Source organism: Staurois parvus, unplaced genomic scaffold (assembly GCF_062004578.1).
Source record: "Staurois parvus isolate SC_StPar_1 unplaced genomic scaffold, SC_StPar_1.0 ptg000153l, whole genome shotgun sequence".
In the NCBI taxonomy this organism is placed as follows: domain Eukaryota; kingdom Metazoa; phylum Chordata; class Amphibia; order Anura; family Ranidae; genus Staurois; species Staurois parvus.
In genome coordinates this window covers 2,939,861-2,962,990 of record NW_028317949.1, presented here as the reverse complement: position 1 = coordinate 2,962,990, position 23,130 = coordinate 2,939,861, and the positions used below count along the sequence as shown (strand labels likewise).

The 23,130-nt window shown below is 41.3% G+C and overlaps 1 protein-coding gene across 1 annotated transcript in view; it reads right to left on the bottom strand.

Annotated features, from left to right (window-relative positions):
• MYO10 (myosin X) overlaps positions 1-23,130 on the bottom strand; it is a 302,652-nt gene that overhangs the window by 180,409 nt on the left and 99,113 nt on the right. Inside the window, exon 3 of the mRNA XM_089674827.1 lies at positions 5,264-5,422. Coding sequence (XP_089530953.1) covers positions 5,264-5,422 — 159 coding nt within the window. The remainder of the gene's footprint in view (positions 1-5,263; positions 5,423-23,130) is intronic.

Sequence of the window (23,130 nt, the reverse complement as noted above, 5' to 3'; positions counted from 1 at the left end):
ACAGTGGCTAAACACTGTTACCTTGAATATCTGAGTTGTCAACTAATCTGCATAAAGACTGCATATGCTGTTTTTTGGGGTTTTTTTTTTTACTGCAACAGTAAAAAAAATCTGATCAATTCAAACCTTCAAATCCCTAACCCTAGTGAGTGTGGGAACCCCATTGGGAGAGGTACTGATGGGAAAATGCTCTGTAAAGTGCTGCATAATACATAAATACAAATACGGCTCTTTTAAACACAGAAGAGTTGTAAGCAGTTCTGACATCATTTTATTGTGAAGGTAGATTTCAACCTATACCACAAAAACATGTCAGCGTGAATAGCAGAAACCAAGGTTTTTTTTGCGAGTTAGTTTGAAATTCTTAATTAGTTTTTTGCATGCTTTAGCTTCATTCTTTAATGCCACATATGATACCCTGTGCAGCTGGAGGCAGCTTTTAACACAATGGAATAGAATGCTACCCCAAAGATAGCAGTAGTGGATTAAGACCGGTTTTTATTTCATATCAGCACTGAGGTTTCCTGCTCATAAAGCATTACATTCCATGCATATTCTATAAAGTGTGGGAAGACAGAAGTATAAATTGCAACAACTCATTCTGTGTTGGAAAGGGCTATTGCTGGATAACTTCAAAGCATTGATAAGATAGTTACACATATATCTGGAATCAAATCTGGAAAAAAGAGAACAAAAGAACAATAAGAACAAAATGCAGTGACCCAGATCAACCAATTACAATTAATCTTTTGCCGTACTGGTTTCATCAAACTGAAATCAGATTGGCTGCTATGGGTTACTGGTTTACACATCATCATTACTCTTTACGTCATCTTATTGAGTACACGTATATGTGTATTGTACTTATCCTATTCAGCACACCAATTATGTATTTAATACCATAATGCAAATGTAATGCAATGGTAAACAGCAAATCATTTCTAGTTTTAAGAAATCTGCTTTCAGCTCCTATTTCTATTATTTAATGCATACCACCACTACATCAGGAAAGAAACAAATATGGTACCGTTGCTCAACTTCGTCTAAACTTTTTTTTTTTTGCTGTTATGCTGGCTTCTGACTTCATTTGTTGCATATTGTCTCCAGTCACAAACACAAGTGTGAAATCAAAATCATTGCGTCAGCATAACAATCCAACAGCTAGCATATCTGGAAGCAATGGTATCCCAACTCTTTCTTCCATGATATATTTCCTAAATAAGCCTGAATATTTTGCAAGGAATGCAAAACATTTGTATCTATGTGAATGATCCAATGAGCGTGTCAGTACTCAAAATCTACTGTGTTATGTGGGAAAACAATTATAGACAAGTTAATTAATTCTACGTTTGCTGGTCCACAATTGTGCACCTATTGTTTTCCATGTATAAAACATACCTCCTGCTTTGGAACCTGTGAAAGAAGGTCACCTTTGCATGTGGAAGCATGCAGTACACACTCTGCACATCATAGAGAAAATTAGGCATGGCTCCATTGTGCTGAATATTGGGCATGGCTTAAAGGGGTGCTTTGGTGGTTAGTGGGGGCTGATGGGGTGTTTTGGTGGTCAAGGAGGGCAGGAGGGGTACTTTGTTGGTTAGTGGGGACTCATGGGGTACATTGTTGGTGAGTGAGGGCAGGAGGGGTACTTTATTAGTTAGTGGGGGCTGATGGGGTGCATTCGTGCTCAGCTTCTCTTTATCTCTACCTCTTCCACTCTCCTGAGACTGTGCAGAATCTGTTGGGAGGAGATCACTCTAAAGCAAGTGTTTCTCCACTTAGTTCCGGGACACTGGGATTGTATTTTAATCCTGATACAGTGCTACAGTGTTATTGACAGCTGGAGGGTGTCCATAAAATAATAACTTCAGTTTTAGTTAACAGTAGTTCTTAAACTGCAGAGTTTGCTCCTAACCTCATATCAAAAGTGATCCCTACAAAAACTACCTAGGATTTCGGAAGCCATTTTAGTTCAGGATTTACTACAGGATATATTCTGTCTGCTGTAACAAAGCACAATACAGCAGGCATGACGTGTACTATAAATTTGGATCCTGGAATGGGTTAAAAGATAATAGTTAATTGCCTTTAGGGCAAAGATGAGTTAAACAAAAAAAAAAACACTTTAAAAGAGAAATGATTTAATTGACACATCCGCTTACTGACTGAAAATGTACTGATTGGATGAACAAGATAATTAACCAGATGCTCTCAGTCTTCCTCGGGCAAGGGCAGTTAAAAATCCATGTTCTGTATTTTCCAAAAAATAAAACTAAGCATTTCAAGTGTGTCAAATCAAACCCAAGTGCTGAACTCGGAATCCATTTCACTCTAAAAATGTTTAGAAAACATGGACTGTGTGTATATTTTGTATGAAGGTCAATGACAATTATACAGGCCTTCTGGAGTCAGCATGTATCCATGTTACAGGCCATTGGGGAGTTCTGGGGCAAGATCAAGGGCAAGGTAGACATTATATTCATAATAAATGCATAGCTTGTTGAAAAGAATTCTACAATATATAGGTCTATTTTCAAATGTTTTCACAAACGTTTCATAAAGCTTTCCAATTTATTGTAAAGACTATAAAATAAGTAAAAAAAATCATCAGAAGGGATATTACTTACCTTCAATGTGATGTATCCCCTGTGCTCCAGTGTACTGGTTTAGCAGAAATCTTCCTCCTCCAATGCCCCCACCCCTACTCCTGCACTCTTCCAGTGCGATGGGGGTTAAGAGAACTAAGGGAGCTGTGGCAAGAACTTATCAAGAATGCCCAACTATGCCTGCCCTTTCCAATCAGCTCCTCCATTCATAAAAGCTGTACTACAGCATCTGATCTGTGAATGGAGTGAGAGAGAATGATTGGTAGGTCCTCCTCCCTGCATTCATGGATCATATTTTATTTAGAAATATGAATAGAGGATCTGGGCACAAAGGGTAGGCATAGTCGGGTTCTCTTAATTAGTAACTGTGACAGCCCTTAGTGCTATTAACTTCTGCCACACCGAAAGAAAGGGGGAAGGGGATATCAGAGAAGGAAGATTTCTGCTAAACTAAGACAATGCAGCACAAGGGACACATTGCACTGAGGGTTAGTAATATTCCTTGGACTGATTTTTTATTATTTTCAGCAAACCTAGGCTTTAGGTAGACAAATATGCGAATCCTGGGTGAAAGTTGTATGAATCTTGTATAAAAAAATAAATAAAATGCCCCCAGTGTCTTTCAAGTGAAGAGCATTTTCATTCAGCTTTGGTCCTCCAGACATTCACAGCTATTCTATATAGATTATTCTGTACACTATCAGTATTGTACATACAAATTACAATTCTACAAACTGCTTTTACCAATTATAAGTAATGTCTTGAAGGTCTTGTGCAGTTAAAACATTTGCTACCCCAACTCTATATGTATGCTTTGAGACAATATTCCTGGTCAAATTGGAATATTTTGGGAACCTGTAGCACACTGTAGAATGTATCAACATCTCTCAAGGCTGAACTGGCAGCCCTAGTATAAAAGGCACACCAAACCACACCTGTGTACGTGACTATGTTTGCCAAGCCTGGAGGCTAAATGATGTTTATATATTATCATTAATACTGCTGTAAGGTTTTATTTATTTTTAATCTTGGTTCCTTGGGGCTGAGAGGCCCACTTAGCTCACCCAAAACCACAAGTATACCAACCATTCTGTAATTTGCCCAACGTGCCACATAGTGCAAGTCTCTGAGTTTCATTGTTCAATTAAACTTAATCCACTCAGATAATTCTTCTGATTTATAACCAGGGTATTCCTGTACTAATATACGTAATGTTCTGTCTGTGAAACTCCAGTTCTTGAATAAATTATCCTAAGGCTGGTGATTTACCCATTTTATATCTTTTACATGTAATGTTGCATCTCCACCATCCATTTGGAGGTGCAATACAAAGCAGTACTGTGAAAGACAGAAGGTTGCAGTATATATAAAATAGCAAAAGGCAATTGTTAAATATATAAGACTGTCAGTTAATGCAACTCATTAAAAAAAATCAGAAATCTCCTGAATTCCAATCAGATTCAAGAGGCAATTGGCGGTTAGTCAGTCGTGTTTATGTTTTCTCTAATTCCTATTAGACTATAAGGCTTCTCATTATTTAACTGGCAAGAAGCTGCATTAGAATTTTTTCAGGCTTTTTTCCCTTTATTTTCACCTATAATCCTGCACATTACACACTATATTATTGTCCCTTTATGGCTGTGCTCACTTCTTCACTGTATTTATGGAGGCAGTCATGGTTGTCACACAGGATGGAATTCAAACATGCAGGCCTTTGTTCATTTCCATTACATGGTGGATTATTGGGGCTATACAAAAGTAGAATAAGATTGTTTTTCTATCTTTTCAGTGACAAGGACAGGTATTACTTGCTGAAAATGTTCTTAACCAAAAAAATTAAAACAAATGGACATAATATAACGGGATACTAATCTTCATAGGTAACGTTGATCCAGGGTATATCCAATTAGCTCTTGGGGGATCAGGAAGGATTTCTTTTCCCCTGCTGTAGCAGATTGGATCATGCTTTGTTTTTTTTTGTCTTCTTCTGGATCAATTGTGGGTATAGGAGTGTGTATATTGGATTGTATAGATTTCTTTGATTCCTTTCTATTGGTTGAACTGGATGGACTTGTATCTTTGTTTTCAACCAGTCTAGCTATGTAACTATGTAATGTTACCACCACATCTAAGGACTGGTGAGCCACAGTACATTTTTGTTTTTGGGTGTAGATACAAATTAAAGACGAACTTCACCCTTATCTTAGAAATGACAACAAAGGCATGTTTAACTATGTTTAGAAATAGCAATCTACAAACAGATATAATTAGATAGTGGTCGGCTTTTTATTCTTTATATAACTTATGTTTTTTTTCTCACGGTGACCAATTTCACTAAGGGCAAATGAGTCCATCTCCTTTTACGTCCTTGAACATGGGACAGTGCATATCATCTGAGGGGAAGGTATTGCTGTAGGCACAGTAAGCCTTCCCAGGAAGCAGATATGAGACCAAGGATATATCACCAGAGCCTTGCACAACTAGAAAGTGGAAAAACAGTAATTGAAGGTAAAAGGAAAAAATGTAAGGTGATTTCATGAAAGCATGCAGAGCTGCATGCTTAGATGATTTTCAGGGAATGGGGGGCAAATGTCCACTTTAATGTTTTATCGCAGATGTTGTTGCTACTATTTAAAGAATTTAAAAATTGAACTTACATAAATTCTGTCTTCCTGGTAGCGCTTGTAGAGATTGTACATTATAGACCCTTCATGGAGATCACCCAGTGATGCCATGTCTTCTACACCATTTGTGCTGGTTGGATGCATAGTGGTCACCTTCTGGCGAGTAATTGTGCTTTGTTTATATGTGAATACCTGAACCAAAATAAAAACAATAGTTCCAGTTAATAAAATTTGAAAGTAGTTTTCCTAGAATAAAACAAAAACACACATGCATTTATCAGTGATGTTCTCAGGTAAGTGGTACATCCAAGCAACAACTGGATCTATACAGTACAGAAAATGAGGCAGTGAAGAATATGGTATGGTTTACATTTGGTGGGAGAAAACCCTAACTATAGCTATTCTTAAAAATCCTCCCTCCTCCTTCTCCTACCTATCCTGCAAAAAAAGATTTGTGTACTTACCTATTTCCAATCTGCTTTGGTCTGGGCACATGATCCTGCAACTCTGTGTAAGAAAGCACTCAAAAGACGGCTATGAATGTCAGGAACTGGGAAATACTCATAGGCTCCCATGGCCCAGCAGTTGTTGATGCTCCCTCCTCTCCCCTGCAGCAGCTGCATACTGACATTATCAGAATGTAACTATATTAATAAAAATAGATGAGTATAACCTAGCCTTTAAGCTGCACAGGCTATACGCATCTATGGATTTCTCTTTCTTTTAAAAGGGTGAGCAGACTGAAAGATCTGCACTGAAAGCAAGAGCGGGAAAGGACAATCAGTCAGTAGTATTATGATGTAGGAAGCACTACTGGCTAACATAAAAAAGACATGTACGGCTTTTCCCATGCATAGTTATTTTCAAAATGGCGAATCAAAATTAAAGTTTTAAATACATTTAAGCATTAGGATAAAATTATTTTCATTGAGCTAATTGCATTCACACGCATATCTAAAAATCTTTAAAATCTTTAAAAAGCCCGAAGGCCCCCTTTCTTTATATTCATTTGTTTGTGTACCACACTACACTGCTGCTAGCAGATGTAGCATAGTAGAAATTTCACAGAAATCTGCCTGGCAATAGGGAATTCTTAATTATATATATTTAGAAACTATACCCATATACCCCAAACTTGCTAGAGCTCTCACATCTTGGCCCTGTGGGGGGGAATGAGGCCCAGGATTCATGTTACAAGTTGTGGAATGTGACATCCTATGGAGCCTGAGCTGAGATGCCAGACTCTTTCTGCAGTCAGAAGACACTCTTATTAGAATATGTCACTGGACACAGCTATTTGTAGAAAACAATGCATAACTATATTTTACTCTGTGTTGATCAAAAAAAATTGCAGTCTTTAATAGATAAATATACTGTTTCCAGTGGTTTGCTATCCCTATACTGCAACACATTTACCAGAAACATAAACATAACCTATGACATACATTCCATTCTTCTTGGTTCTTTGCAAAATTGTGGTAGTTTGGTACCTTATATGTCTATATAGTGAACCTTCCTGGGACAGACTGGCTGATGAAAAACAGACGCCCTTAGAACATTAGGACTCCTGTTTAATCATTTAGCCTAGGAGGTAAGAATGTCTGCCCTGAAACACAAGTCATGCTAAAAGTTCACTGTCATTCACCATGGTCAGGGATTTAGAATGCAGTCAGGTATAGAGTGGAAACATGTGCAATAACCATTACACCTCCTACAAGATAATGCCTAGACTACTTCAATTTGAAGGTGCAGTAAAGTACCATACACAAAATAAACCAACACTATCCCTAACTACTTGAATGCACTGTATGCTTGGTGTGAAAGCTAAATAGTATAACTTTGCTAACTTTAAGATTTTTACCAGACACTTTAAAAATACATACACTGATATACATACATATACTATGTATATTACTATGTGTCCTTGGAAACATTGGGTTGGTTTACTAAAGGCAAATAGGCCATTCACTTTGCAAGGGAAGCTGCACTGTGAAAGAGTTTCCTCAGAGCTAGCGAGTTAGGTGCAATTTCACCTGGCAAAAAATACCCAATCACAAGCATGGAAAAAAAAACACTTTTGCTTGGACATGACTGGATTCCGAAAGTCAGCAAAGCTTCACTTCATTCACGAAGCTCTGGGGATAATTCCCTTGAAAAGTGCAACCTGTCTCATAAACAGCCTATTTGCCTTCAGTAAATCAGCCCTGTGTAGCATTCAAAGTACTTCATTTAATAGTGGCTAAATGGTTAGCACTTCCACCTAGCAGTACTAGGGTCGTTGGTTCAAAACCCAACCACGGCACCACCTGCTTAGAGTTTGCATGTTCTCCCTGTGCCTGTGTGCGTTTCCTCCAGGTACTCTGGTTTCCTCCCACACTCCAAAGATATGCTGGTAGGTTAATTGGATCCTATCTAAATTGGCCCTAGTTTGTGTATGTATGAATGTAAATTAGGGACCTTAGATTGTACACCCCTTGAGGGTTAGGGACTGATGTCAATGTACAATATATATGTAAAGCTCTACGTAAATTGACAACGCTATATAAGTACCTGCAATAAATTAAAAAATAAAGTAAATTTAATAGAGCTGAATGAAAAAAAGTCAACTCACATAATAATAAAGCATACAGTACTTTTTCCAACACACTTCCAACATAACATGATGTTGTAAAAGGCCTAAACTGAAAACAACAGAATGACTCGACTATTCATACAAAGTAAATTCAGGAAAATGCATTATAACACATGTGACCAGAGGCGGACTGACTATTTGAGCAGTCGGGCACTGCCGGGGGCCCCATGAGATGCCCCTGGTACCTTTCATTGGCTTTTTCATAGGCTCTTTTGGGTTTGGGCGAGGACACAGGGGCCCCAATCAGTTGTCAGTCCGCCCCTGCATGTGACAGTCCTCGTTATTGACTAGTAGACAAGCTACATGCAGATCCATGGAAACTCTTCTAATGTTTTGTAGGATAAATGCGTTTATCATCACCCCTCCAAAAATAGCGATGTTGTAGGTAAGTATATCATATGCTTTAAGTGCTGGGGGTAGGAACTGAATGGTAGGAAAGGATAAGTGCACTAGAAGTACATATATCATTTAAAGCTCACCTTTGCGTATACAGTAACTCCCTCACCCATCCCTCGATTAAAAAAAGCACAGACTGCAGGCTTGTTATTGCAGAAGAGACATGCAATGTCTTTGCCTCAATAAAATACACCTACCTGCCTGCTTGCAGTGTTCTGTGGCACGTACACTGAGCTTAGCATACGCAGCTCAGCTTACATCATCGGCACAGTCCCTGTGTGCCAGGGTGACTGATTCCTGTGCATGGTCAATGAAGAACAGCTGTAGGTCAGCAGCCTTCAGAAGATGCTGGCGAAGGACAGGGACCGTTGAAGGAAAGGTAAGTTTAGCTCCCCTCTAAGAGACCCAAGTCTGATGACACTTTAAATTCTGCAATGCCTACTGCAGTGATCTAGTGTGAAAGTCCTGGCCCACCAATGACTGATCTGAGAGGTCGTCATCACCACACAGTTATTGGAACATAAAAAAAAAAAAATTTTTTTAAAGGTGTAAACCCTCAAAAACAAACTGCGCTGTGAATGTGTGGATGTGAATCAAACAAATATTCTCATATATTGCATAACATGCTGCCACATTGAATTACATGCAAAAAACATCAAAATAATATTCGATAAAATATTAATATGGTGCTCAATAAATGATTTTCAAAAACATATATATAAACGTACTGAAAGTCCAAATTATTCAGTCCTTTTTATGATCACCACGTGAAGTTACTTCATAATCATATTCCAATAATCACCACGTGAATATTAGTAAAACAATCTGAAGTTGTGCCGTGCTCCCCTCTCAGGTATGCACTCACCAGACATATTTGCCTTCCATTCTCATGGTTGGCGTTTTGCACATTTGGGTATATAATCCACCAAGGACAAGATCCTTTTTCAAGACACAGAATGGATTCCAATGATGGCTCAGACTCTCCAAGATAGTAATAAATCTTTACGATCTCCCAACAAACATCACATAGAAACGAAAAACTAGAGACCCGACATGGTGCAGTATCACTTAAAACCTTTTATTCTCTGTCCGAGAATACTACTTACAAGAAGTCAGAAAAAATAAAGCCCAAAGATGCAAGTGTATCGGTATATCAGAGAGGGAAGACCGCACAATGCTCTCACCACTGCCGGTCCTCGCTCTCTGACAATCCTGTGTCACTTCCGGTTCCGATGTTTGTCACTTCCGGTCGGCACTCAACCAGTTCCTGACGCGTTAATGAGCGCCGCATTAATATTTTATAGAATATTATTTGGAAGTTAATGGAACGGGTCCATGTTACCCAGGGCACCTGAAAAATGACCCTCTTAGTCTGCAGTAAACAAGCCAAAAGACTCAGGACCCTGTGTGTTCTGTGACCATAGATTCAAGCTAGTATAAGGGGATTTTAGCTTTTTAACTCAGGGAAGAGTTAGAGGGGAGGAAGGGGTGCTGGAGGCGGATCAGCAGGTTAGAGGTCCTAGTCCTACCCTTAATTTGCTGCAAACTACAACACAGTTACAAATATGCACTATTTAGTTCAGATAGGACCTGACCTTCCTGCTTGATAAATGATTCACTCATTCATAGCTGCACACATTACTAAAAGTGAAAGAAACGAAATTTTGCAGTCTCATCAAAATTTGTTTTCAGAAACGGTTTAAAAGAATAATGCAAATTTTATCTATTAAAAAAGCACACAAAGCCCTGTGCAGTTTCTGAATGACAAAGGCCAAACCAACACACATCTCCCTAGTAATTATAATCTGGCATTTTATTTCTCAGATTTGGTCTAGATTTTCTATGATTAAGAGATGCACTATAGAATAGGAGAGCTTGTCTCTCCCTATAGATTACAAAATACAGAAGTTATGTCTTAGTTTCCTTACACAGCAAAAATTCTTAGAAGATCTCAGGTTTCATGATAACAAATAAAGTACAAGGCAGCAACAAAAGACCAGTGCTACATTTCACAGTCACTTTTGAAAGTAGAGAGGAAAGCTGACAAGCAAGTCATGAGAGTGAATAAAAACGGTGAGAATTCTAATATATGATGGTTTTCCATTAACTGTTTTGCCACCGCTTTATAGCAGAGATACTGCTTCAGGGTGGCAGGGGTGTATATATATATACAGTGGGGCAAAAAAGTATTTAGTCAGCCACCAATTGTGCAAGTTCTCTCACTTAAAAAGATGAGAGAGGCCTGTAATTGGCATCATAGGTAGACCTCAACTATGAGAGACAAAATGAGAAAAAAAATCCAGACAATCACATTGGCTGATTTGGAAAGAATTTATTTGCAAATTATGGTGGAAAATAAGTATTTGGTCACCTACAAACAAGCAAGATTTCTGGCTCTCACAGACCTGTACCTTCTTCTTTAAGAGGCTCCTCTCTCCTGCACTCATTACCTGTATCAATGGCACCTGTTTGAACTTGTTATCAATATAAAAGGGACCAGGACGACTTATCCAAGTACAGGACAGAATGAATGGGGCCATGTATCATGAGATTTTGAGTGCAAACCTCCTTCCATCAGCAAGGGCATTGAAGATGAAACGTGGCTGGGTCTTCCAACATGACAATGATCCCAAACATACCGCCCGGGCAACGAAAGAAGTGGCTTTATAAGAAGCATTTCAAGGTCCTGGAGTGGCCTAGCCAATCTCCAGATCTCAACCCCATAGAAAATCTTTGGAGGGAGTTGAAAGTCCGTGTTGCCCAGCGACAGCCCCAAAACATCACTGTTCTAGAGGAGATCTGCATGGAGGAATGGGCCAACATACCAGCAACAGTGTGTGCCAACCTTGTGAAGACTTACAGGAAACGTTTGACCTCTGTCATTGCCAACAAAGGATATATAACAAAGTACTGAGATGAAACTTTGATATTGACCAAATACTTATTTTCCACCATAATTTGCAAATAAATTCTTTCCAAATCAGCCAATGTGGTTGTCTGGATTTGTTTTCTCATTTTGTCTCTCATAGTTGAGGTCTACCTATGATGCCAATTACAGGCCTCTCTCATCTTTTTAAGTGGGAGAACTTGCACAATCGGTGGCTGACTAAATACTTTTTTGCCCCACTGTATGTGATTTTGCAGTTCCGGGTAGGGGGCTCGTGTGTGCCCTACCCACGCCACCATTTGTGGCCTCAGCTGTCAGTCATCGGGTCTCTGCCGGTGATTACTCTCCAGCAGCCGGTGATCGCTGAGTATTACCTATGGGGGAGAGAACTGTATGTAAACAATACAGTTTTCTCCCCTGTCAAATCCAACACACTGCTTTGTATGGCTCTGCATAGCTATGCAGAGCCATACAAAGCAGTGTGCTTACAGTGGAAAGCACAGGCACAGCCCAACAGTAAAACACACACAGCACACAGTTAACCCTTTCATTGCCCCAGATGTTAACCCCTTCCTGCCCAGTGCCATTAGTACAGTGTCAGTGCTTTTTATTAGCACTGATAATTGTATTGGTGTCACTGGGGATGTCAGTGACACAAAGTCAGTTCCCCACAGTGTCAAAATGCCAGCCGCAGTCCCACTATAAGTCGCTGATTGCTGCCATTACTAGTAAAAATAAATAAATAAATAAATTCCAGTATATATACCGCCATTTGTAGACACTATAACTTTCACGTAAACTAATTAATTTACACGTATTGGGATTTTTTTTTTAGCAAAGACATGTCGCAGAATACATTTTGCCCTCAATTTATGATGAAATTAGTTTTTGTTTTTAATTTTTATTAGACATGTTTAATAGCAAAAAGTAAAAAATATTGTTTTTTTCTCAAAATTGTCAGTATTTTTTTGTTTATGGCACAAAAAATAAAAAACGCAGAGATGATCAAATACCTCCCAAAGAAAGCTCTATGTGGGAAAAAAAGGACATAAATTTCCTTTGGATGCAGTGTTGCATGACCGTGCAATTGTCAGTTAAAGTAACGCAGCACAGTAACGCAAAAAATGGCCTGGTTAGTAAGGGGGGGTAAATGCTGTGGAGGGCAAGTGGTTACACAGAATATAAATACTTCAGTTCCTAAATATGAGTTGTGTGAAACTGCTCAATATACGTTGCAGCTGAAATCACAATTTTCCAGAAAACATCATAACTATGTGTCCTTGGATACATTGAGGTTGATTTACTAAAACAAAATAAGCTGTTCACTTTTCAATAGAAGCTGCACTGTGCAAAAGGATTTTCCCCAGAGCTTAGCAAATGAGGTGAAATTTCCCCTTGCATAGAATACCCAATCACAAGCATGCATAAAAAAAAAATTATGCTTCCACATGGATGAATTCTACAAGTCAGCAGAACTTAATCTCATTCACTAAGCTCTGGGGATAATTCTGTTGAAAAGTGTGACCTGTCTATTTGCCTTTAGTAAATCAACCTTACTGTTTTGCTTTTAAAAGACTTCAATTAATGAAAACAATGCAGATGAACTCACATAATAATACAGCATACAGTACTTTTTCCAACTCACTTCAACACAACATGATGTTGTAAAAATGGTTACAACCTGCAGGTACAATCTCTGTACAGTCAACTTACAACTACAGTAATTTGCAAAACTATGTAATATGAGGAACTACTTAACCTATCCAATCAATCTGTATCCAACCAAAGAGACCCCTGAACTATATACTTTTTGGAAGATTGAAAGAAGATTGCACAGAATGTAGGGTGTATGGTAAGCCTAAGGTGGCGTTTTGACCACCTCTGCAAGGCGGCATTCTTCCCACTGATTACCTATGAATCGATTACCTGACAATTATTTCAAGGGTTCCTCTGGGGTCAAAGGCTGCAAAAGGCTGCTCTGTACCATCCACGTTTTAAAATCTTTTTATACAAACACTTTATGAAGTAGTGACTGATTTTAGGCCTGCCAGGGGCAGGAATAAAAGCCAAGAAGGCTGTGAAGTGAAATGCAGGCCTGAAACTGAAGACACCTTTTGGTGACAGAGCTGAACTCTTTGCTGAGCACTTTTGTCATATATTTGACCCAATACACCCATATTCTTCCACAGTTAGGGGCAGATTTTAGGATCGCATCAAGGCTCCCTATTTAATGACTATGTGAATAAATTCTGATAATATTTATTACTGATAATAGTGTCTATATTTATACAAGGCAGAAGCATAGATGTAAGCCCAAATTCTGCCTGAACCAGCAGCAAAGTTATTATTTGTTCCTTGTCTAATAACCTTGTACCACACTGATTGCTTTCAAAGCTAGATAATGGTTAAAGCCAACAATCTGCACGATTTATAGCTAAGCTCTTTAACTGAGAGGCAAAATTAAACTACACCACATCCTTGACTACAGATTAAATGTAATACAAATACATAGCTCTTATCTACTTCCAAAAAGCAAATATTCGCTCTCTGACACAATACTAAAGTATATTAGGTGCTACTTTTTATGGCTTCCTGAAAAATCATTGGTATTAAGTTATATTTGTTAGCATTTTTAAACAATTTTCAGTAACACCGTTTTCTCTGGGTTTAGGAAGGATCTCAAGCCTTGTGAAAGCTCAGTTTAAGCAAATAATACTTCCGAGTATCGCTTGTAAGGCAGCCCATAGATGATTCTCCTTTTTTTTTCATTCAGCCAGTGTGATGAATGTAAAAAATAACTCCAATCCTCTCTGCTGAGCTATTGTGTTTTGACTGCAGGGAGACTTTCCCACCATCAGTGCTGCTGATTGAGTGGCAGTTATCTGACAGGCTACTGGTTGTTTTCTGTACAAGTAGGGTGCCCACACATGGAGAGAAATTCAGCCGGTTCCTGCTGAACTAGCCGAATTTCAGTCCATGTATGGCCAAATTAAATATCAGGTAAGTGATGATTACCTTTTTTAACGCTTTGGAGATGTTCTAGCAGTGGCTTTGCATTTACAGTGGATATAAAAAGCCTGCACATCCCTTTTAAAATGTCAGGTTTCTGTGATGTAAAACAATGAGACAAAGATAAATAATTTCAGAACTTTTTCCACCTTTAATGTGACCTATAAATTGTACAACTCTGTTGAAAAACAAACTGAAATCTTTTAGGGGGGAAGTAAACATAAAAAACTAGAATAATGTGGTTGAATAAGTGTGCACACCCTCTTATAACTGGTGATGTAGCTGTATTCAGAATTAAGCATTCACAAAATCATGTTAAATAGGAGTCAGTACACACCTGCCATTATTTAAAGTGCCTCTGATTAACCCCAAAGTTCAGCTGTTTTAGTAGGTCTTTCCTGACATTTCCTTGCATCCTACAGTAAAAGTCATGGTCCGCAGAGAGCTTCCAAAGCATCAAAGGGTTCTCAATGTTAAAAAGTATCAGTCAGGAGAAGGGTACAAAAGAATTTCCAAGGCATTAGATATACCATGGAACACAGTGAAGACAGTTATCATCAAGTGGATAAAATATGGCACAACATTGACATTACCAAGAACTGGACATCCTCCAAAATTGATGAAAAGATAAGAAGAAAACTGGTCTGGGAGGCTGCCAAGAGGCCTACAGCAACATTAAAGGAGCTGCAGGAATATCTGGCAAGTACTGGCTGTGTGGTAAATGTGACAACAATCTCCCATATTCTTCATATGTCTGGGCTATGGGGTAGAGTGGCAAGATGGAATCCTTTTCTTACAAAGAAAAACATCCAAGCCCAGATAAATTTTGCAAAACACATCTGAAGTCTCCTAAACGCATGTGGAGAAATGTGTTATGGTCTGATCAAACCAAGGTTGAACTTGTTGGCCATAATTCCAATAGATATGTTTGGTGCAAAAACAACACTGCACATCACCAAAAGAACACCATACCCACAGTGAAGCATGGTGGTGGCAGCATCATGCTTTGGGGCTGTTTTTCTTCAGCTGGAACTGAGGCCTTAATCAAGGTAGAGGGAATTATGAACAGTTCCAAATACCACTTAATATTGGCACAAAACCTTCAGGCTTCTGCTAGAAAGCTGAACATGAAGAGGAACTTCATATTTCAGCATGACAACGACACAAAGCATACATCCAAATCAACAAAGGAATGGCTTCACCAGAAGAAAATTAAAGTTTTGGAATGGCCCAGCCAGAGCCGTGTCCTGAATCCAATCAAAAATCTGTGGGGTGATCTGAAGAGGGCTGTGCATAGGAGATGCCATTGCAATCTCACAGATGTAGAGTATTTGAACAAGGAAGAGTGGGCAAATATTGCCAAGTCAAGATTTGCCATGCTGATAGACTGATAGACTCATACCCAAAAAGTTTGTTGTCCAACTGAGTTGTACAGTTTATAGTTTACATTAAAAGTGGAAGTTCTGAAGTGATTTATCTTTGCCTCATTTTTTTTACATCACAGAAACCTGACATTTTAACAGGAGTGTGTAGACTTTTTATATCCACGCTACCTATATAAGTATCAAAATCCTAATTGTGTTGCCCTGCTCACAAATACAAAGTGCATGTGCATAACTTAGCACAATCACTTTCATTTACCTATATAAGGCCTGAGATATCTGTATACCAAGGATATGACTTGACCATGTCACAGGATAGGAAGGAAGATAAAGGTATAGGACTGGTTTTCTTACAGCTTACATGGTGACCAGAATGGTCTTTACATTGTTCAAAGGGATTGAGGGAGCGAGCAACAATGGGTCCAAGAGATATAATAACCTGTCACCTGCATGTAAACTGACTTATTTAGAGACATGTTCCAGAAATTTCTGGTAATTTGTAATCTACTTCTTTAAAAAAATTTACATACCAAGCCCAAAAATAAGTATAGGTATTAAAATTATATTATATAAGACAATTATAATTATGGTTAGGTTTAGCTAGCGGTTGGCCAGTTCTGAAAATAGCAACATTTTAGAGGAAAACAATCAGAACACTCACACTATCAGAAATACAGGCTGATCATGCCCTAACAGAGCTGTGATATTTCCTAAAAAATACAATGTATATAACAGATACCATCACAGGATAAAAAGTGCCTAAACTTGAAAGATTCATACCTCGTTTTTATCAATGCAATGGAGCACATGCCCACCACTGGGTAATGTTCAAAAATACAATTTACAATGGGCCAAAGTCACTAGTGGTCAGAAGGCTAAAACCAATGACAGACAGCACTGGATACTGCAATACCGGTAATAAATAGGTATCATGTTAGAGGAACACTTTTTATCAAAAGGCTACTTCAGTTTATTTCTGGCTTTGAAAAGACAGTTAAGGGGTAAACCATAGGAACTATCTTTTTGTCTTTGGCCACATATGTTTTAAGATCATTTTAGTTTTTTTCAGTGATCAGTTTCAAAGGACACAAAGTACATGTAATACTTTGTCCCATGTTCCTACATGCTTTGTAAGCCTACCTAAGAAGTTGGACAGAATTCCCCCTGGCGCTTGTTTCTGCTCCAAGCACTTGTCCAAGACAAGCAGAGGCAAAAGGAATGCAGAGGGGCTGACATGCTGTCCTTTGCATTCATTTTGCCAATGCTTGTCAAGGGCAAGTGGAGCTGGAGATAACTACCAGCTATCAATGCAGCCATCTTCTTGCTAACTACATTGTCAGATAGCCACACCTGACAACTAATTAACTGCTATAACACTCTATATTACAAGGCTTAGGTTTATATAAAAGCTCTAAAAAAATCAGTCCTTTATACATCTTCTGTTAATTTTTGATATCTCAGAACCTGATAACAGTCATAAATAGTCTAATAACACTATATCATGAACAGCTTTAGTTCCTTTGATAAGCAGGGTAGGGGGGCTCATGAGGACGATTTCACAGCCATCTTCGTCAGGAAGATAGAGGTAATGTATTCTGCATTAAAGCCAGGTGTATGATGGATGCTGCGAGCCAATAGCAAAAACTCTTTTGTTTGGTGGGGAATTGCAAAGGGCAATATGAAGTATCTTATTCTGTCGCAATCCTAGATAGATGTACTTTACAAGCAGAGCTCATTCCAGGGTCTTTCGGGAAGAGTATGCTGCACAATATAGGTTATCAGCCTGTCTTCAATGCTGGTCACTAGCAGTCAGTATATTAATCTACGTGCTCACTGTCACAGTAGTGGGGGTCATATGTTAGGACAAAACCTCCTGAATCATCTCAGCATTGTCTCCAGCCCAACACTGCTTTTACAATGTCTCCTCTTTGTGTGTATTCTGCAGCTTCCTAGTTCCTGCTATGTGCATCCTTGTTTGAAATAAATTCACAGATTATGGGGGCTGTTACAACATGGTCTGGTGTTTTCTTTGCTATCATTCCGCTGTAAGGTATATAATAATGGTGCAAATGTCAAAGAAATATTAATTTGCCAAGGACTGACCACTCCAGTAAATTCAGCTGACTTTCATCCTAGGATCTGCAAGTAACTTTTGCGATAGTTAGTATCAAATTACTTACATTTATAATCAGAGATTAACCCTGTTTAACTTGCATGGTGTGCAAGGAAAATGCCATTGCTGTACAAAAAGAACGTTAGAGGAAGGCTACAGTTTACCATCAAAAAAATAAGCAAAACCAGGCCTTCTGGAACAATGTGCTGTGGATGAATGAATCCAATATAGAGTTTGGCCACAGTAACAGTAGGAACATTTGTCAAAAATTTAAAACAGCATTTCAGGAGAAAATTCTCATACAAAAATATGGAAAAACCTCGTTCAAACTGGTGTTGGAAATGTTATGGTTTGGGGTTGCTTTGCTCATTTGGGACCTAGACTCACAGTCAATTTCACTATGATTTCAGCAACATATGAAAGTGTGCTGGTTAAGAATTTGAGGGCACCTGGATCCTTCTACGTAAAGGGCTCAAAATGTAGAAATGGAGGATTATGGACTAGTCAAAGTCCTCATGTGAATTCCAGTGAAGTGCTGTAGGGGGTATGAAACTAGCAGTTCATGCAGGGAAACCCACAAAAATTTAAAGGTATTCTGCAAGAAGGAGTTATGCAGGCCATAGATGGGGAGAAAAACGGCCGATTTTTCGTCCGAAAATAAAACCGGCCGATTATCTTATCGTTAGTGGACGATTTTGTCGGCCGTTTTTCGTGTATTTTGGACTTTCAGATTATCGGTGATGTTGGAAAATTTTCGAAAAACGCCCGACTTTATCCTCATTGATGGTCAAAAACGAACGATCGTTTTCCGAAAAAGGATCACAAAGGCCACAAAATGACATCATTTCCCGTTATAGGTTACTCATTAATCGGCCGATTTTCGTAATAATTGGTGGTCAGGTAAGTTTTTTAGACCGACCGATAGTTCGTTAATCGGCTGAAAATCTGCCGTTTTTCTCCCCATCTATGGCCTGCATAAATGTCAGAGGCTGCTGGGCAATTATACAAAACGGATACCAGGAGTAATTTCTGCTACTGGGCCAATATCAGCTTCTGAGGCAAAGGGTGTACTTACTTTTTCCACAGTACGCTATTGAATCTATTGATATTTTTGTTAAATATTTTAAAAGGCATTGTTTAAATCAATGGCTAATGTTTGCCTTTTCAAATATGTTGAAAAAGTCAACTATTCCCACAGGATGTACTTAATTTTTAGTGAATCTATTTACAGGAAAAGTACACAATGACATATAATAGTAATTCATTTTAGGATATATGCAATTTAGCCAGATGCTTTCAGAAGGTCAACAGCTTTAATCCACCTGCACAGATCATTGGCATTACATAAGCAGACTTCTACAAGAGCAGGATATAATGCCATTCCTGTCACATGTTGATAGTCTATTAGTTTGTGTTTTCTCTTCTAAGAGTGTATCTATGATATCACTGTTAATTTCATTAAATTAAAAAATAATTATTGCAACTTTACTGACAAAATAAAGCCTGCGATGATAATATTGGCTTTTTTTCATAACATAAATGCAGTGTTCTCTGTTATAATCTTCTAGAATGCCAATTTGTGACTGTTACAATGTACAGTTTAAAATATATAGCTAGGGGCTTATTACAGTTAAAACATTTGTACTAAAAAGGAAAGGGAATTTCCAACAGTTTCTCTGCTTTTAATGTAGCAATCCTTGGTATTTCATGTGCTTACCAAGATTAAACACAGCACTTTAGTCTGGAAAAAGCTACTTTTTTCCAAACCTTATTTTCAAATAGGGATTTAAAATGGATTCATAAGATATAGACACAATGTAATTGTTTAGATTGTCAAAACTATCAAGATTAGAAAGGTATGTAAGGCTGGCCATACAGGAGTCAGTTTTTTTTTCATTCAACCAGCGGGTTGAACATATAAAAGTAACCCTATTCTCCCATTCATACATTCCAGGTGGATGGGGATATCCTCCCCGCTGTGTCTTTGTACTCCCCCACTGTTAGAATACACAGTCAGCAATGCCTTCAGTGCTGATCCAGTGCAAAAATACCAACAGGGTGGTTGGGCAGAAAGTGAACAGCAGTCAACCACAGTGGCCACACATGGATCGAAATTCAGCTGGTCTTTGTTGATTTTGTTTCTAAATTACAATCATGTCATTGTGATGGAAGAGTGGGCAGGACAGAGCAAAGAAGATGGTAAACACACAAAGCTTTATTGAACTATGGAAGGCATTTAATTAGGGCAGGAAGGTAGCGTCCAGGTACCCAAAAAGGGGAAGAGAGGGGAAGAGCCCAAAATAATTGTAATCCGGCCCACGATAGGGCACTTCGGGTAGTGATGGCCCAAGCACTCAGGGGGGCAGTCCAGGTAGCTATAATCCAGGCACGCAATGGGGCAGTTCAGGTAAGAGTAATCCGAGCACACAATAAGGACAGTTCAGGTAAGGGTAATCTGGGCATACAATAGGGGCAGTCCAGGGCACTCCGCAACATGCTGCTTCTAGGGACACTCACGGTAAGTGGCTTGCGGACACTCAGCAGCAGGCGGCGTCTAGGGACACTCACGGTAAGTGGCTTGTGGACACTCAGCAGCAGTCGGCGTCTAGGGACACTCATGGTAAGCGGCTTGCGGACACTCAGCAGCAGTTGGCTTCTAGGGACACTCACAGTAAGCAGCTTGCAGACACTCAGCAGCAGGCGCCTTCTAGGGACACTCATGGTAAGCGGCTTGCAGACACTCAGCAGCAGGCGGCTTCTAGGGACACTCACGGTAGCAGGCTCACGGGGACTAAGCGGGGTCTTGGCTGTGGGGTCTGACCTCAACACAGCCCTCACACAGCTCTCTAGGGACAACAGCAGGCTCACGGGGACTCAGCGGTATCTTGGATGTGGGGTCTGACCTCAGCACAGCCCTCTAGGGACAACAGCAGGCTCACGGGGACTCAGCGGGGTCTTGGCTGTGGGGTCTGACCTCAGCACAGCCCCCACACAGCTCTCTAGGGACAACAGTAGGCTCACGGGGACTCAGCGGGATCTTGGCTGTGGGGTCTGACCTCAGCACAGCCCTCACACAGCTCTCTAGGGACAACAGCAGGCTCACGGGGACTCAGCGGGATCTTGGCTGTGGGGTCTGACATCAACACAGCCCCCACACAGCTCTATAAGGACAACAGCAGGCTCACGGGGACTCAGCCGGATCTTGGCTGTGGGGTCTGACCTCAACACAGCCCCCACACAGCTCTCTAGGGACAACAGCAGGCTCACGGGGACTCAGCGGGGTCCTGGCTTTGGGTTCTGACCTCAGCACAGCCCTCACACAGCTCTCTAGGGACAACAGCAGGCTCACGGACAGTCCAGGCAGGGAAAATTAAAGGGGGGGGGGGAGTCCATGGACAATCCAGGCAGGGGTGATATGGGCACACACTAAGGCAGTCCGGGCAAGGGCAATAGAGCGCACAATAGGGACAATTCCACACTCCGCTGCATGCGGCTTGTAGGGGCACTCACGGCAGGTAATTTCCAGGGGCAACCAGCAGACAATGTGCAGGAACACTCACGGTTTCAGGGACGGCAGCAGTCAGTAGACAGGGACCCTCACAGCGATCAGCTTTCCAGGGACAGCAGCGGTCAGCAGACAGGGACCCTCACAGCGGTTAGCTTTCCAGGGACAGCAGCAGTCAGCAGACAGGGACCCTCACAGCGGTCAGCTTTCCAGGGACAACAGCGATCAGCAGACAGGGACTGTCACGAGCCGACTGACGGTAGTCTCTAGTGACCCACAGGCTGGAGTCCCTTAGGGTGCGGAGTCTAAGCCTCATTCTGCTGGTTCACCAGAGCCCCTGATGGTGGGGATGGACTTGAAGCAGCCTGAGACCATGAGTAACACCAGCTGTGGCAAAGGCAGCCGCCAATGGCGTAAAGCAGGTAAGAGCCAGATGTGAAGAGGTATAACGTGGTCAGACAGGCCAGGTTGGTAACAGCGGAGCAGACAGTACAGAGCGGCAGGCAAAGAAAAATCAGGTCACAGGCCAGGTTCAGCAACAGGAGGCCAGGCAATAGGATCAGGCAGAGAATGGTCAGAACAAGCCAAGGGTCACAGCAGGAGAGGACAACAGTATCAGGATCGAGCTGGGTCAGCAACAAGGCAGTCAGAAGTACAGGGCAATCAGGAACACAGGAACAAAACCATAAGGCGATTTGGAGATGCACAGGGCTAGTTTAAATAGGGCGCCCTGTGCTCTCATTGGTGACAGGCGTGGGTCCGCGAGTGCGCATGCGCAGCTGCCGCCATTGCCGCGATCGCCTAAGTCCCAGTGCTTGCCAGCTAGTGCGCGTCGGCGATCTGCGCATGCGCGCACCCACGAGTGACCGAAATCCCTGACAGGGACCCTCACAGCAGTCAGCTTTCCAAGGACAGCAGCGGTCAGCGGACAGGGACCCTCACAGCAGTCAGCTTTCCAGGAACAACAGAGATCAGCAGACAGTGACCCTCATAGAGGTCAGCTTTCCAGGGACAGCAGCAATCAGTGGACAGGGACCCTCACAGCAGTCAGCTTTCCAATGGACAACCAGCAGGCCTAAAGGGACTCAGCGGGGCTCCTGGCGCACAGCGCTTCTCTCAAGAGCAGGGAACCAACAGGGCGGCCAGCTTGCCATTGACACAGCAGGCTCGCAGGGACTCGGCTGTGGGGTCTGACCTCAGCTCAGACCCCGCACAACACCCTGTCCCGAGCGGGGAACGAGCACACACCCACCTGGGTCCCGTGCCGGCCTTCTTAAACCATCGCAGGACACCTCCCGGTTGCCCCGGCAACGGCCGGCCCAGCGTCGGGTTACTGGGGCAACGAGGCACGCCCCCTGACTCTGCCCGCACTTTCGGGAGCGCGACCTTTGTCTCCAGCAGGCGCAGAGCGTGGGAAGCCTCGCGGAGACAGGTCGCGGGCACCGCGCAGGGGGGGTCACTTCCCCCCATCCTGCGCAGCCTTTCTCGAGAGGCTGCATCAGGATGTGAAGAGGTTACAAGAGGCAGGGGGGGAGAGGTACCACTTCTCATCCTGTGCAGCCTAACTTCAAAGGTTGCGACAGGATGAGAAGAGGGTGAGGGGACACAGGGGAGACACAGGCACCGGGAGGGGTGGCAGAAGAGGAGCAGGCACTCTGTGACAGTCATACTTACAATAGATTTGCACAGAGCAGCCCCAACCCTTCTGTTCTGGAATCCCCTGCAGGCGCGTCTGACTCCTCCCTTCCAAGTGCCCCATAGCAAGCCGCTTGCTATGGGGGCATTTGTGCAAGCTCGATCCTCACCCAAAATGTGCGTGTCTATTGACACACACAGTGTGTCTTGCCCCCTCCCCCACAGGATTTGATTGACAGCAACAGGAGGCAGTGACTCCCACTGCTGCCTCCACGTCCAGTAAGATGAGAGAGAGAGGTAAGTAGCACTGTTCTCAGGCACAGCGCTGGATCAAGTTTTGG